General features: G+C 44.6%; 2 protein-coding genes across 2 annotated transcripts; one reads left to right on the top strand and one right to left on the bottom strand.

Moving 5' to 3' along the window:
• Window positions 1-832: 832 nt before the first annotated feature.
• On the bottom strand, window positions 833-2,733 carry LOC100767231 (serine/threonine-protein kinase OSR1-like; the record flags this gene model as incomplete). The annotated part of the gene is given in 3 exon segments (XM_035450096.1): window positions 833-1,966; window positions 1,969-2,548; window positions 2,551-2,733. Coding segments are annotated over 3 exon segments (1,584 nt in total), but the record flags the coding sequence as incomplete, so codon positions are not given.
• A 6,210-nt stretch (window positions 2,734-8,943) lies between these two features.
• LOC100753493 (EKC/KEOPS complex subunit LAGE3) lies at window positions 8,944-10,065 on the top strand. The gene is made up of 3 exons (XM_027433677.1): window positions 8,944-9,302; window positions 9,627-9,755; window positions 9,921-10,065. Exons 1-3 carry the CDS (start codon window positions 8,944-8,946, stop codon window positions 10,063-10,065), a joined length of 633 nt encoding a protein of 210 aa, XP_027289478.1.
• The last annotated feature ends 7,193 nt before the right edge of the window (window positions 10,066-17,258 follow it).

The following is a 17,258-nucleotide window of genomic DNA, read 5'->3' as shown; positions in this document are numbered from 1 at the left end:
ACTGATTATTCACACATTGCATTGAGTGCTCTTTTTTAAACCTAAAGAATAATTTACATAATTTCTGTAGAAAATCAAATTGACACTGTCTACTCATAAAACCTAAAGGTTTCATGTTCCATCTTGGGTCACTTTCACTGAATGAAGACGACCCCCCCCCCATCCAAGGAGTCAGTGCAGGAGAGGAGCAGAAGGCAGGCCTCTAGCCCAGCCTGAGTCTCCTTTACTGCTGTCAGTCTCAGCCCTGTAAGGCAAATGCGTCTTCCTCGGACAATCAAGGATTAGTTTTCCTTTAGTTCAATTTTTTAAAAGCTGAAAGTACTTTCCCAATGATATGACTTAGGAGTTCCTTTCCTTGTTCAAAAACTACCCGTGGCAAGTTAAGAGTTATACGCCATTGCTTGATGTTCCTGTAAAAACAATTCAAAGTTCCACTGTGAAGGAGCAGATGGCTGAAGTCTGACTGCGTCAGATGTTTTGCACCAGCTGAAGTTAAGGCTAGCAACCCTTTCTGGAGGGAGCAATGAAGGGGGTGCCTGAGAACAGCTCCAGCAGAACATGGAGAGACACCATGAACACAACAGACAAGAGCTTAGGCTGCCTCCACCGAGGCTGTGCTTTTTCCTAACAAAGGTTGCTAGAAGTTGCATCAGGTACAAAGAAAAGACACTAATTAAATTCTCTGGACTCCAGCTGAACAATCAACTTTTAATTGCTACTTCAGTGTTAAAGAGATACCCCAAGATGCTCAGGCCCCAGCAGGTACGGAGAGCAGGCAAGATGAGGATGGCCAATGCAGCTGTTACTGCCCGCTCGGCCACTGTGTAGTAAGGCAAGAGTAAGCTGAGAGATTTCCATCCTGGGCCCTGAGGCACACCAGCTGCTTCTCAGATGGAGGAAGAGGGGGCATGAGCAGCATATCTACTAACGGAACTCTCTGAGGGGATGCTGGCCACTGGCGATCCAACTTCTCTTTCCTTGTGGAAAGGGTGGGGGTGATGGCGAGAAGAATATAAATAAAGGTCTAAAGCTCCAAGCCAGGAAGTTTGTTGCTGGGCTCTTTGGCAGTTGTAGGTTCAGGCCAACAGAAGCAACAGATATCCATGTGTGGCACCTCCTTAGGCTGACTCTTCCAGGGCTGTGGTTTAGCTGATCCTGAGCTGGGCAAATCCTATTAGTTTGTCAACATCAGGAATACCCGAACCTTCAACACCAGATGCCAGTTTGAAAGTGACAGATCGATTTGACTGAGGTCCCTCCACAATTTTCTGCAAATTAGCTGCCACTATTACTAAATCCCTTTCATCAACCAGGCCAGCAGAAATGAGCTCTTGAGAGACCCCCTCCTCGGTGTCTCTCCCAGGAGTAAATTCAAATCGAATTATCATTTAGTTCTTTTTGGAATTTCTTAACCTCAGCATGAGACTGATAGGGACCTTGGTCTCCGTGGAGTGGTCTGCTGGAGACTGAGCCTGTGCTGTTTTTGCTGGCTCTGCAGGGGGCAGGAGAGATACTTGAGCAGGCTGTGTAGGCATCTGGACAGCTGGCTGAGGTAGATGAGCAAAAATTTGTTCGGGAACTTGGAGCAAAGTGCCCATGGAGTCGCCTGCTGAGAAGAGCTCAGAATTGGACAGTGAGTCTTTCACTCGGGGAGACCTGAGTTGTGAAATTGCTGCTCTCCCTTCCTCACTTTCCTCATCAAATTCATTGTCACTCCACTCCCAGCCTCCATCCTCTGTCTTATGGAGACGGCCACTGGAGCATGGTACTCTCCGAACCTTTTTAGATCTTTCAGAAATGGTAGGTGCTCTCTGCAATATTTTTTCTTGAAGAAATTTTTTATTCTTTGCTTTCTGGAAAAACTTGTGCCGCAACAGTTCTGCTGCCATTGGTCTTTTTTCTGGATCCTTTTGAAGGCACAGTGAAATCATTTTTCTAAATGATTTTCCATACCTTTTCAGCATTTTTTATCTTGAACACCAATTTCCAAAGACGGAGGATCGTTCTGGAGTGTCAGCTTTAATACCTTCATTGGTGGATATTTATGATAAGGAGCTGCCCCTGTGGCCAGTTCAATCGCCGTGATGGCAAAATTCCAGATGTCAGCTTTAAAATCATAACCTCGAACCTGCTCCATAACTTCAGGTGCCATCCAGCAAGGGGTGCCAACAAACGTTTTCCTCACTTTATTTCTAGTAATATCACCACCAGTCGCTAGAAAAGCACTAACACCAAAATCTGCAATCTGTACAGAGCCATCTTCTCCTAGAAGAATGTTTCCGGCTTTCACATCTCTGGGAATCTGCTCGTTCTTATGTAGGTATTCCAATCCGTCTAAGACTTCTTGGAGGATTGTAGCAATGGTAGGTTCATCCAGGACTCCATTTTTATGCTCCCCTTTTGCCACAATATGCTTAATAATATCCAGAACAGAACCTCCATTCAGCAGCTTCATGACCAGCCACAGTTCATCCTTTACCACAGAAGACGTGTAGTAAGACACAATATTAGGGTGATGGCATTGACTCATGGCTTGAATTTCTTCTTGAATTTCAGGAGTTCATCCATGCTAGTCTGACACTTCTCAAAGTTTATCCGTTTGATTGCCACTCTCTCCTTTTTGGAGGCACAATAAGCTGCTTGGATCACAGCAGTTGCTCCACTCCCGATCACCTCCTGCAGCTCGTAGTCATCACTGTTGATGGACCAGGGCAGGGCGCTCCAGTCCTCAAGACATGATGGCCGGCGTCGCCTGGCTCCGCGCTGCCCCTCACGCACGCGGTTCAACTCCGGTCAGCTCGCCGCCGCTGCGCGCCCTCCCCACGCCCAGCCGCAGCCCCTCACCAGCCGCCGGGCCCAGCCTTCTCGGGGCGCTCGACGCCCGGGAGTGCGGGTCAAGCGCGGCTGACCTGGCTTCTCGTGGCTCTGCGCCCCGCAGTCCCCAGACAGCCCGGCCCACGAGCCGGCCTCCGGCCTAGGCCTCCGGCCTAGGCCTCCGTGGCACCTGCTATGCGAGCTGCTCCTCGGCCCTGCCCCTCAGTCCAGCCCTCCACCCGAACCCCGGGCACGGCCTGAAATAATGTTTATTTACAGGGTTTATAAAACTGCAAAAAGGCTAAGTGCTTTAATTTCCAAGAATCTCATCCAAATTACACCCCTGTGGTGAGTGTTCAGAAGCTCTGGCCCCTCATATCCTTGACAGCCCAGTTCAAGTGCTTGCTCTACTTGCCACAGTTTCCTCCAGCACTGTGCTTTTGACTACTTAGGTTCAGAAGGGACCAAAGGAGTTTTCTGAATTCTCCCAGTCACTAGAAAACCTAAGATTGGAGGGAAAGTAGTTATGCTGGAAGATATTCTGAGAGATAGCCCTGAGATTTCTCTTGACCGTTATTGAGGCACCATCACCAAAGGGTTTCTTCTCCTAAGCATCTTCTCTCTGGGGATGGCATGTTCACACATGCTGTGCTCTTTATCTTACATACACATGGTGTATAAAAATGAATTGTGTCTTTAGTTTGTGCCTATGAATTAGTGATCGTTGAGGCTTAGAATTCATTCTCCTCTGTGTTAACTCTGAGGTTGGCAAAGTATCATCTGTGACCCCAATCCAGCCAAACAACAAACTGAACAGAATGTATAGCCAAGAGGATTATTTTACATATAGGATAGAAAAACTTTCCCTCAACAACGACCTATGTGAGGTCTTGTGATTGGATACATCTGAAAAGTGGTACTAACCTCCATTCAGAAGTTGTTTGCATCCCCTATATGTTCACCTGGTGTGCTGTTAGCCTACTTTGGGAATATAGTCTTAAAGCTATTTTCTTCCCTAGAGTACATCTTATACATCACTGCCTTTACTCCTCATAAGCCCAAGAGAACCAGATGGCCAGAACAGAAGATCTGAGGAGAAAACTTCAGCTAGAGACAGGACCACCACCTTAATGTCGGAACTCTAGTTTGTCCCCTTACCAAGGCATTCAACCACCTAGTCAACAGCTAGTTTCCCTGGTAACATTGCTGAACTCTGATTGGCAACGTCTTCAAAGAGCAGGCACACTGATTGGTGAGATGTAAAGCACATGTGTGCTTCTCAAGTCTTGATACTACCTTTTATACAAAGGCTTCGAAGGTGGAGGCTGTCAGTGCTGCCAGCAGCTGGTAATCACCTTGGTAGAATGCCAAGATTTGTTTTCAACATGAGTTCCTCAGATGTTGAGCTGTCTTTTAGGGAGCATATCTTGGCCCAGGGTACAGCAGCAGAATCAGAATAGCCCGTGTGACAGAATCCAGGGGGCAAGCAATATGAAGGGAAAGATGCCCTAAGTGGGCAGTCCTAGAGAAGTTGGAGCCTTAGACAGTTTTCAGGGTTAGCAGGATGAAGATTTCCTTCATTGGTGAAAACAGGGAAGCTCTTTGGGGGAGATCTCCTGGGAATGTATGGCTCATCGGGGAGGTCTTGTGGAGGGGGTGGTACCCTGGATGAAGATGTCTTAATGTCATCCTGTTCAGTAGATTCAGAGAAGATCAGTAATAGAGAACTATGAAAATGAAGTAGATTAAATATCACCATTGGTCTCCAGTGACCACCTTCACCTTGCCAGCTACCCATAGACCCAGAGTCCTCTGACCTTTCATCAGATGAGTTTCCTGGAATACATATGAAGAAAGTGGGAATTTTATATGAAGAAGGACACAAAACCAAGTCTTGTGTAATGGAGGGTTTGGGGAACATGCCTAGACATAGCACCTTTGAAGGGTCAGGTGCTTTTCAGTCTTCTGTTCCTTGAGCATTAACTGCAGTCATTCAAAGCAAGCTTATTGGAAATGTCAGTGTCTCTTGTTCTAAGTCATCAACCAAGAAATTTCGAATGTGGCCTGTGGGAAAAGACCAAGCAAGCCTAGCCATCTGCCTCATGCTACCCCCCAAAAGAAGACTCCCCAGGAGTAGAAATCCCTTTGTGACAGTATCTCAAAAATGGTCACAAGGGGAAAGCCTCAAGTCTATCTGTCAGGATACCTCCCAACACCAACCACCTTCCCTCCAATTTCAGGTTTTTCTGTGACAGGGAAATCTGAAGAAAAAAAAACCCTCTGAACCTAAACAGCCAAAGCACTATGCTGGGAAAAACTGCTGGCAAGCAGAACAAAGGAGACTGAACTAAACCACCAGGAAGATGCTAACCCAAACAAAGAGTTGGTTCCAAACGACCATGTGAGTATACCTCATCCTTTCTCCCTTACCTTTTATCATCTCAAGCTGTCTCCTACTCATTTTGTTCACATGCTTCAAGACTGTCGTAATTTTCTTTTGAAGTGATTTCAATAGATTTAAATGATTATTATGTATTGTTATATTTTCTCAACACTTTACACTTTGAGGGAATCTTCATTGAGCAAATGGGAAGAAAGGAACCTGGGGAAGAAGGTGGGGTTGGAAACTCTTTGGAGCTATCCAATACCTTAATGGTTGAGCTGGTCTTAATTTTTACTGCCTTCCTAAAAATGGTCCTGGAATTTCTCAGTGCTCCAGTGGCCTTCTTGGTTAATCTAGGGAAAAAGTCCTCATGAATTTATATGTTTTACTTCTCAGTCCTTATTCTCTAACTCACCCAAGCTGGGGTTGGGAGATGACAAGAATCCAAACCAGAAATTCATGTTTTAGCATCCAGGAAACAAGCCAGAACCATCTTGCCTGCTTATGCATTATGGATTCGGCAACACTGGAAACTCTAAGACCAAGACATGTCAAATTCTGTGAAAGTCTCAGTACTTGGCCATGCCCCAGGGCAATGTCACACCTGGAGAGTCCCCACCCAAAGGTAAGTCGGTAAGTCTAGAGGGCTTTGTTAAGAAAGTAGGTGAACATGGAAAATCAATTCTATTTTTTCATGGCTTCAGCCTTGCTCCCAGACTTCTCTACCTCCTCAGGCAGCACTCCTGTAGAATATGGTGTACTGGGAATGACCTTAAACCAGAGTTCTTTCGAGAGCTACTCAGAAAGAAGGAAAATGCAGAAATGGCAAATTGTTACCATAAAAGATAAGGTTATCCTACTGCAGATACTATGGGCTCCCTTCTGCCATTTTCCTGAGCCATACGTGATATAACTTGTGTTCTGTTTCAGGTGACCATGGATAATCTATTAATCTTTCACAACAAGAAAAAAATCAGGTTGCCAGTACCTGCCAGTGCAGTCCAAACAGCACCTGAGTTGGGAGTAAGGATTAAGAAAAGACAGAGACAGAAGATAAATTCAGAAGGACTGTCAGTGAGTGAATACTGCAGGCCCCACTTTATTTCTCAGCATGCTTATATACAACTTTAAGGAAGAGGAAGTAATACAAAAGTTGCACAATATGTAACTTTAAGTCCATTGGAAAGAACATATTGTTCTGCCAAGTGCGTAATTCTAGGTACATTGGGAGCAATAATGAGACTGTTTATTCCCTAACTCAAGGATTGAGCAGGGATGAGAAAGGTATTTGGTAATACATTTGCTGCAAACAGGCCCTTAGCATCAGGGTATATTCTTACAGCCTATCCCTTCTTGGATGATCCCACTGACATCTCATAAGGACGTCACTGATGCATAGTTAACTCTGCCACAGGCCACCATGACATCTCATAAGGACGTCACTGATACAGAGTTAACCTAGCCACAGGCCACCATGGGTCATCCATACCCCTCTCTGTTCTGACATCACCAATATGCCAGCAGACACTGTGGATTCTATCCTTACTGCACTTTGAAGGGGCTGGTCCTGTAGGACCAGATACTGGAAGAGTGTCTCTATTTTCATACATGATGGGAATGGTACCAAGAGGAAGATGGTATTGAAGGTCTGGTTAAGGCACAATCTGATACAGATGTTGCCCATATCTTGGGCCGCCCAATCACCCTGATACCTGTATGACAATTTCCTTTTATATAAAACCTCCAACTTGTAGGGAATGTTTTTTGTTAAGACGGTGGCTGTTAAAAGAGAGGTGAAAATTCCATCCTGCAAGGAAGCTTCTTAAAGTTGGGAAGAAAATAACTCCAAAAACTTCAGGAGGTCTCTGAAATTGACTAGTCCCTCTCCTTCCTCAAGCATACATAAGCTGTAAAGACAGCTCAGAGAATATCTCAAAAAAGCTGAGCCACAAAGAAGAGGCTCAGACCACATGAGCCACATAAATGAAGCAGAATTCAGCCAAGCTCCTTGGAAGAAGCTCAGACCACCTGAGCAACCCGAAAAAGACACTTCCTGACGTATTAAGCTGACTGCACATTGTGTATTGCACTTCAGGTTTCTAGAGCTGTCAGCAATGCCGGGGTGGATTTTGGTGTCACAAGTATCTTTGAGCCATTTCTTCTTCTATAACTAACCCCAATAAAATAACTTGTTGGTTCACCAAGTTGGATTTTTGTGGTATCCTTACTTTGGGGTGTGTCCATTCCCTGTATTGTAGAATACATTTATTCACATGTCCCCAGAAACATTCTCACACAACACCTGGATACTCCAGAGCTGCACTCAGGTTTCTGCCCGAAATTTGGCACCGCCCACGTCTGAGGTCTCAACCCCACTGCACCAACCCCAAGTTGACTGCTTTCCCATTGGTTCCCTAGAGGTGTTCCGCCAGGACTGCCTGTGTAGGTGATAAAGCTGTGCACACCACCAAACATCCCCCATTCACATGACTATACTGAATAGGATACATAATAAAAAAGCTTGATCCTAGCCGTCTGCCTGAGGCATCTATCCCGCTCTAACTTGGTCAGTGGAACAGACCATTGTCAAGAATATCCACATAGGCCTGGCAACGGATGTCATCTGGATACTGGTCCACCATGCCCTCTGGAACCTGATAGGTAGGGTATCTCCGCTCTTGGCAGGAATATGAAGTACCTCTGAGTATGATAGAGGACCATAGATTGAGGCTCCTCCCTCATAGAAACCAACAAGGCAATGGTTCACTCTGTGGCTGCAGGACCTAGCCCGAATATCCTTGTACTTCATCCCCAACTGCAGAAGCAGCAGCGGCAGCATCTTGGTGTTCGGCCTTCATGTTTGCTTGCTTGCCCTTCTTCCACACCTAAGAGGAACCCACAGTCCCTCATAACCTGAATGCCTCCAGGCAAGAAACACAATTGTGCAGACAATTCCCACCAGGTGGGAAACACGGGAGAAACTCTACCCCTGAAAGCACTCATAGCTTCAATGAGAGTGTAAATACATCTCTTCCACATGACAAATGGTGAGATTGTGTGCTGGGCTCCAAACAGAGGCTGCTGCTATGGCAGATGGTTTCTATAAGCCCACCCTGCTTGTGGAGCACAGTAATCGAGGGCTGTGATGAGCTTACACTTTCCGTCACACTAATCAGTATCACTAGGCCATGCCCAGCTGAAGAGCACTGAATTGTGTGTGAAGATGTTGTGGGTCCAGGTGGAACCATTTGGGCGGGGCAGTTGGGCGGAACCATCATAGCAGGGTCCTAACAAGTCAGGGTATTCGGGACACTGATCAGTCAGCTTGCACAGGCTCTCTGAATACCCAGGTAGCACCACCCATCCACTCCTGTGGCCGGGCTGAGGTTCCAGAAGCCTCAGGCTTGCTGGGATCAGTGCCACTCGTGGGTGGGGCAGCTTGGAGGAAACATATATTGGCGGGCCCCATTAGTACAAGCCCCCTGGGAAGGAGCTATGTGAGAGAGCTGTTGGTTTTGAGTTCTCAGAGACGCCCCCACCTCTGCGAGTCTGAACAGACTGCTAGTTTAGTGGAAACCAATCCTCGCGAGATCTTGTTTGCACATGCGCAGTGGGCCTCACGTGCTGTTCCGTGTGTTAACCCCCGCTGCACTTGGCACAAAGGCTTCCTTTTTCTCTGCCGAGTTTGAGCGGTAAGGTTGTGTTAGTGGCGGGGTTGGGTTGCTGAGAGGAAAGCCAGAAGAGTCATGCAGGACCCTGATGAGGGCCTCGATGGGAGAGCAGTGGCTGAAGGAGGCGACGAGAATGGGCAGCAGAGTCCTCAAGCTCCCGAAGCCCAGGCTAGCTCTGAAAGTTCGGCGACTGAAGGTGACCGTGGCAACTTCCCTCAGAGTGGCCCACAAGATGCCAGTAGCCCAGCTGCCCCTTGTAGCCCAGCTGCCCCTGGTAGCCACTCTGCTCCAGGCAGCCCCAGCCCGGGGAGCCCTGTAGGGTCCGGTGCAGCCGCTGAGGAGGCAGCTGTCGTTCCCCACAGTGAGCAGCCACCACTCGTCCCTGGACCCAGCGGAGATACTGCCTCAACAACTGGAAATCGTCTCCTGGAGTTGTATCCTTTCCCAAGAGACAGACCCTTGGCAGGGGCTACTGGAACATAGGGAGGCTAAAACTTCCATGGAAGTCTTTGGGGTCATGGTGCACAGCTAACTAGAAAAAGGCCAGATGTTTGTAGTGTGGTCAGTCCAGTGCAGCGGTTGGCATCCTGACAGGACAAGGAGACTGCTTGCCTGAGAGGGTTGAAGGGTATAGAAGACCTGAATCACTGGAGAGGTGGGAGGTGACAGGAGGGCTCATTGCCAGACAGGCCTAGGAAATGTATCCAGGCAAAGGGAAACTAAGTAGTGGATGGTGACTTAACCTTATCTCCCCCCAGCTCTGTAACAGTCCCTTTCAGGTCTGCAGTGGAGGCAGACATGGCCCGCAGGTCCCTGGTCTCCAATGCCCGTCGCCAGCAAGTGATAGTTCTGCAGGAGTTCACTGTGAATGACAGTACCTTGTCTGTGTCAGTATTCCAAAAGTCTGGAGTAGGGGTGGCCTCAGGATTGGGAGGCAGTGTGCACTCTAGGGCTGCCCTAATATAGACACTGGTGGCAGGAAGGCATGGCGTGGTGGACCTGAACAGATCCCTCATCATTTCCCTGACGGTGTCTCTTTCTCTCAATTTTAGTAGGTGGACTACTGAAGACCCTGTGCTCTTTCGCATTTCCATCAACACTTTTCTTGACCAGCTCTCCCTGGTGATGAGAAATATCCAGCGCCTAGAGTTTGTGGCTGTTGTCAAGCGAGGACGAGGAAGAAGTCGTGAATCCTAACATGTTACTGGATACAAGAAAAGTCACAGGCGTTTTCCTGTTTTGAATAATTGGAATTTTGCCCTTAAAAGTTCAGTGTTTCAATACTCTGTGTCGTGTATTAGTCTCATGGTTGGATTGTTTCCCAGTTGCTGAAGGAAAGAGTGTTTACATGTTACGGACAAAATAAAAATTAGCAAATATTTTTTTCATCTGACTTTACTTTTGACTATGGCAAAAACTGCCAGGTTTTCTCATCTGTGTGCTTCTGTGGAGAAGTTCTGGAATTTAAATGTTTGAGTAGTCCAAACTAATTTAAGACAATTTAGGACATGGAAGAAAATTAAATTACTTAAGTATAGTCTCAGAGCATTTAATTGGTCTAATTTTCTGAATTTTAGCATGCAATGTAGCTTATTTTCTTGTGGCATTTTCATACAAACTTGCTCTTTCATTGCTTTCTTCCCTGCTCTCCCTTTTTCACAGCTATCCCCACTTTAACCCTATCATCTCCTGCATCCCTGCCTCCTTTTATTTTCATATCACTTGTATTCTGTCACCCCACTCCTCTTCCTTAAAGCTTTTTTTCTCTTCTCTGGCCTCTTTCTATTTTACTGGAATCTACCTAAACTAACTCCCATGTAAATATATCTATATATAAATTAGGTAATTTTTAAAATATTGGACATGTTAGGTTTTTATTTCTGAACCTTTATTTTCTTCACTTAATATATTTTACAGCTCCATTCAATTTCTTGCAAGTTGGATGATTTCATTTTTAATGGGTGAATAAAATTCCATATGTGTATGAACCACAATTATATTACCTGTGCATTTGTTAATAACTAGGCTGATTCCATTTTTTAGCTATTGTAAAAGAATTGCAAATAACAAGAATAAGATGAGCAAGTGCCTTTGTAGTAGGGTGTAGAACCTGTTGGGTATTTTTTCAGGGGTACTATATCAGAGTTAAGGTGGTTGTATTCTTAGCTTTTTGAGAAAACTGCACACTAGTGTTGTGGCCTAAAAGCAGCTGCGGGGACCCAGTGGGTGGAGAGAAACAGGCCAAGTGGGACCAGGCTACACAGAGAAGTCTCCCCTGTACACATTTGTGAACTAACATTCAGTAAGATTAGCCCTTTCTCTATATCTTCACCAGCATCTCTTATCATTTGTTTTCTTGGTAACAGCATTCTTTTTGTTTGTCTTTGGTGTTTTCTTTTGGTTTATTGGGGGGTTTTGTTTGTTTGTTTGTTTTAGACAGGGTTTCTCTGTGTAGCCCTGGCTGTTCTGTTACTCACTCTGTAGAACAGGCTGGCCTCGAACTCACGGGGATCTTCCTATCTCTGCCTCCCAAGTACTAGGATTAAAGGCGTGTACCACCATTGCCTGGTGATAATTGCCATTTTAACTGGGCTTTTGAAATTGACTCTTGGTGTAGTTTTAATTTGTTTCCCTGGTGATATTGAACACATTTTTAAATATTTATTGGTCATTTTGTATTTTTTCTCTTTATAACTCTGTCCATCTCCTAACACATCCTTAAATTTGTATTTATTTCACAATTTTATGCATATTTATGTTACATATAAAATACTTTGATCATATTGTTCTGTTACCTCCTTCCCCCTCCTACTTTCATGTCACTCCTGTGTGCGCACAAGTGTGTGTGTGTGTGTGTGTGTGTGTGTGTGTGTGTGTGTGTGTGATACTGAATTTAGTTAGGGTTGTTTGTCTGAGTATGGTTATTTATTTGAGCAAGGGCAACTTACTACAGCCTATACCACTGAAGAATATGACTCATCCTCCCTCAGCAACCTCTAACTGCCTGTAGTTCCTCAGGAAGATGTGGGTCCATACAAGTTCCTCACCTTACTATGGATGGAATGTTTATGCTCCCCGTCTTCTGCAGGTAGCTGCTTCTCCTGTGAGTTCCTGGATGCACCAGATATGTCATGCACAGAACACACCCTTTCACAGCACTCCTTCCCATCCTTCTAGCCCATTTTTTTGGTTGAGTTGTTTGTTTTCTTGTTAGTTTTATCTTTGGTTTTGTTTCATTTTGTTTTTAGTTCTTTGTATATTCTAGATATTAACCTTCTGTCAGATGTATAATTCTAAAATATTTTCTCCCATTCTGTGGGCTAACTCTTCTCTCATTTGGCTTTCTTTTGCTATATGAAAGCTTTTAAGTTTTTGTGAAGTCCTATCTTTCAGTAGTTAGCCTCATTTCCTGATCAATTGGAGTCTATTCAGAAATCCCTTACCTACGCCTGTTATGCCTATCTCCTTTCCTAACTCATAGAACAATTTGAAAAGCATTGGTATTAGTTTTCCTTTGAAGAGCTGGTAGAATTCAGCAGTGAATGCCATCCAGGCATTAACTTTTTTAGTCTTGGGAGTTTTATTATTATTAATGCTTCTTCAATCTTATAACTTGTCATAGATTTGTTTAAATTATTTGTCTCATTTTGGTTTACTTTTTAGTAGATCATATACATCTAGAAATTCATCCATTTATTTTAGATTTACCAGTTTGGTGAAGCATGTATTTTTAAGGTTTAGCCTAGTGATGTTCTGCATTTCCTTAGCTCAAAATAGCTCCTTTTCATCTCTAATTTTTTGTTTTGGTTTGGTTTGGATTGGTTTGGTTTTTCGAGACAGGGTTTCTCTGTGGCTTTGGAGGCTGTCCTGGAACTAGCTCTTGTAGAGCAGGCTGGTCTGGAACTCACAGAGATCTGCCTGCCTCTGTCTCTTGAGTGCTGGGATTAAAGGCGTGTGCCACCACCACCTGGCCTCATCTCTAATTTTTAAACAAATCTTTTATTGTTATTTTACTTATTTCTATAGTGTGTATGACATTTTGTGGAGTTTATTCTCTTTCTACCTTTATGTGAATTCCAAGTATCATCAAACTTAGATTGTCAGGTTTGTAAAGCAAGAGCTTTGACTCAATAAGCCACCTTGCCTTCCTTTACCCTGATATTGATTATTTCTTTCCTTTCCATCTATTGATTTTGGGTTTAGCCTGTTCTTTTTCCAAGGACCATATTAAGTTATTTATTTGAGATCTCCAATTTTACAGGAAAGGGGACAGGGAATTGTGCTCATTCATGTCTGGAGGCCAGAGGTTGATGTCCAGTGTCTTCCTCTGTCATTCCTCATCCTATTTTGGGTGAAGAGGATTTCACTGAACATGGAGCTTTCCAATTTAGCTAGATCCCAGGGTCCTCCTCCTATCACTGCCTTCTCAGCTCTGAGATTATAGCATGGGCCACTGCACGTCGCTCTTTTTTTTTTTTCACAGATGATAAGAGCTACAAACTCAGGTCCCTAGGCTCCCACAGCAAGCACTTTACCAACTGAGCTATTTTCCCAACCCTGAGATCCCTCAGCTTTCTTAATATAGGCCCTAGACCTATAAACTCACTTCTGGGACTACTTTCATCCTATCCCTGGGTTTTAGAATATTGTGTTTTCATTCATTTCTAGTAATTTCTTGAATTCCTTGATTTCTTCAAAGGACTAGCCATCATACAATGGTGTGTTGTTTATGGTGGGCATGGTGGTACATACCTGTAATCCTATGTCTTAGGAGGAAGAAGCAGAAAGATCAGGAGTTGAAGGACAGCCTCAGCTACATAACGAGTTATTGATTAATATGGACTACATGATACCCTGCTTCAAAGTATCAGTTTGTTATTTAATCTCTACGAGTTTGTGTCTGTTCTATAGTTTCTCTTGTTGATTTGTAGTCTTACTCCACTGTGATCAGCTAGAATGTAAGAAATTATTGCAATTTTCCTATATTTAGTAAGACATGTTTTTGTCTTCATGTGATTTATTTTAGAGAAAGTGTATGGGTTACTGAGAAGAATGTATACTCTGAAGTGTTTGGATGGTTTGCTTTTAGATGTCTTTTTTATAATTCATTTATTCTTTTAAATTTCATTTTACATTCCAACCACAGTTCTCCCTCTCATCCCTTCTCCTGCCCCCCTTGCCTCTCCCACAGACCACTCCTCCAGTCAACTCCTCCTCACAGGTAAGGGCCCCCATGAGGACTCAACAAAGTCGGTCACAATAGGTTGGGGCAGTGCCAGGGCCCTCTCCCATGTGTTGAGGCTGAACATGGCATCCCCTCATAGGGAGTGGCCTCCAACAAGCTGGCTCATGCCCCAAAGATTGAAACTGGTCCTACTGCCAGGGACCCCTCAGATAGCCCAAGCTTCACAACTGTCTCCCACATACAGAGGGCCTAGTTCAGTTCCTTGGAGTCTCCACAGTTGTAGGTCTAGAGTTTATGAGTTTCCACAAGCTTGGTTTAGCTGCCTCTATAGATTTCTTCATCATGATCTTGAACCTTCTTTGCTCACATATTCCCTCTTCCCTCTCTTTGACTGATTTTCAGAGCTTGTCCTGGTTCTTGGTTGTGGATCTCTGTGTCTGCTTCCATCAATTAGTGGATTAATGTAATGAGATATCCACCCTGCCTGCACCTGTAGCACTGGGCGTGATCACAGGTGCGGACAGGATGGAGAGTGAGTTTAGGTCTGGGGGTCTGGGCAGGTGGCTCTCTCTTGCATCCGGTCGGGTGCAAGCAGCCTGTGGGGATCCTTAAGAGCAGGAACCTGCGGTGGCCATCTGCTTCTTGTGTAAGTGACTTCTCCCCAAAATAAATTATATTTAACCTATATTTGAGCCTAGTCCCGTGAATCATTATCAGTGCCTCCGATGATGAAGGCTCTATGATGACAGTTGGGGTAGCCACTAATCTATTTACAGGGGTAGGCCAGTTCACACATCCTCTCCACTATTGCTAAGAGTCTTAGCTGGGGTCATCCTTGTGGATTCTTGGGAATTACCCTAACACCAGGTTTCACCCTCAACCCCATAGTGGCTCTTTCTACTAAGATTATCTCTTTTATTGCTCTTCCACTGCATCTCTCCCCTTCCCCTAGACCATCCTGTTCCCTCATGTTCTCATCTCTCCCTCTCCTCCCCTTAACACCCCTCACCCCCAGTTTACCCGGTAGATCTCATCTAATTTCCCTTCCCAGGACCATCCATGTGTCCCTTAGGGTCCTCCTTGTTACCTGGCTTCTCTAGAGCTGTAGATTCTAGTTTCAGTTGTCTTTTAAGTCCATTTGAGCTATGACATCATTTACCTTCAATGTTTCTGTTTAGTTTCTGTCAAGATGACCTGCCTACTGGTGAGAATAGCGTATTGAAGTTAACCACCATTATTGCAATGCTGGACTTTGCAATCTGTGACTTTACCTATAGTAGTGTTTGTTTTGTGAAATTTCATACAATATACAATAATGTTTGTTGCATATACAATTCTATTGTAATGCCCTCTTGCCAGACTGTTCTTATAATCAGTGTCAAGTGATCTCCTTTGTATCTTCTTACTGACTTTGCCTTAAATTCTTTTTTGTCAGCTATTAGAATTTATGTTTGCTTACTAGTTGTATTTCTTGTAATATTTTTTCATCCTTTTACCCTAAAGAAGTATCTGTCTTTTATGGTAATGTGTGTTTCTTGGAGACAACAAATAGTCAGACACTGCCTTTTAATCTAGTCTAATAGTCTGTTTTTGGTGGAGTAATTGAGATAATTATTTATTATTGGAATGTGCTTATTATTACCTGTCACTTAGTTGATTTTGTAAAGCTTCCTTCTTTTTCCTGCTCCTCTATCACTTGTTTGTCTGTTATTCAAATGCTTGTTCTTCCCTGTAGCCTCATGTATGTGTTTGTCTTTCTCTTCAGTCTGAAGAATTCCAAATATCCTGTGGAGAGCTAGTCTAATAGTCATGAATTTCTTAGTCTGATATTTATCATGGGAAGTTTTCCTTTTATCTTTTTTTTTACTTTTTATTATTATTATTATTATTATTATTATTATTATTATTATTATTATCATTAATTCAAGTTAGGGAACAAGCTTGTTTCACATGTAAGTCCCCTCTCCCTCTCCCTCCCCTCACCCCCATTCCTTCTCCCCCACCTCCAACATACCTACCCCCCACCCCATCCACCCACCACTCCCCAGGCAGGGTTGGGCCCCCAACAGGGGCCCCACAAAGTCCACCAAATCTTCCTGTGCTGTGCCTAGGTCCCTCCCCATGTGTCCAGAGACAGAGTGCATCCCTTCAAGTGGGATGGGCTCTCAAAGTCCCCCCCACACACTGGCAAAAGGCCAGTCCACCTCCGTAGGCTCCCGGAGTGCAGGGGCCTCCCCATTGGCATCCATGATCAGGGGGCTGGATCAGTCCCGCACAGGCCTCCCAAAGAGCGTCTGGAGTCGATATGCTTTTCCTTTTTCAGGCCAACTGTTCCTGTGGGTTTCTCCAACCTGGTACAGACCCCTTCGTTCTTCATTCCTCCCTCTCTTCAACTAAGTTCCAGATTTCAGCTCAGTGTATTTCTGTGGATGTCTGTCTCTGCTTCCATCAGCCACTGGATGAGGACTCTAGGATAGCATAGAGAGTAGTCATCACTCTCATTCTAGGGGAAGGGCTTCTAGGCCATCCTCTCCTCCACTGCCCAGACTGTCAGATCGTGTCATCCTTGTAGGTCTCTGGAGATCTTCCTAGTTCCAGACCTCTTCTCGGACCTATAGTGGTTCCCTCTGATATGGTATCTCTCATCCTGCTCTCTCTCCTCTATTCTTCCCCCAACTCAATATCTCTGCTCCTCCATTTCTTCTCCTCTACTCTTCTTCTTGTGCTCTTATTGTGGCAGCACCCTCTCCCCTACCCTCATGCTCCCAATTAGCTCAGGAGTTCATGCCACTTCCCGTTCCTGGGGTCTATTTATCCCTTAGAGTCCTTCATGATTTCTAGTTTCTTTGGTGAAGAGGATTATAGGCTGGTAAACCTTTGCTCTATGTCTAAAAATCATATATGAGTGAGTACATACCATGTTTGTCTTTTTGTGATTGGGTTACCTCACTCAGGATGGTTTCTTCTAGTTCCATCCATTTGCCTGCGAATTTCAAGATTCCATTGCTTTTTTCTGCTGAGTAGTACTCCATTGTATAAATGTACCACATTTTCTCTATCCATTCTTCAGTTGAGGGGCATCTAGGTTGCTTCCAGGTTCTGGCTATTACAAACAATGCTGCTATGAACATGGTTGAACATATGTCCTTGTTGTATGAATGTGCATTATTTGGGTATATACCCAAGAGAGGAATTGCTGGTTCTT

Source organism: Cricetulus griseus, chromosome X (assembly GCF_003668045.3).
Source record: "Cricetulus griseus strain 17A/GY chromosome X, alternate assembly CriGri-PICRH-1.0, whole genome shotgun sequence".
NCBI lineage: Eukaryota > Metazoa > Chordata > Mammalia > Rodentia > Cricetidae > Cricetulus > Cricetulus griseus.
The sequence above is the reverse complement of the archived record's forward strand: the minus strand, read 5'-3'. Positions and strand labels throughout refer to the sequence as shown.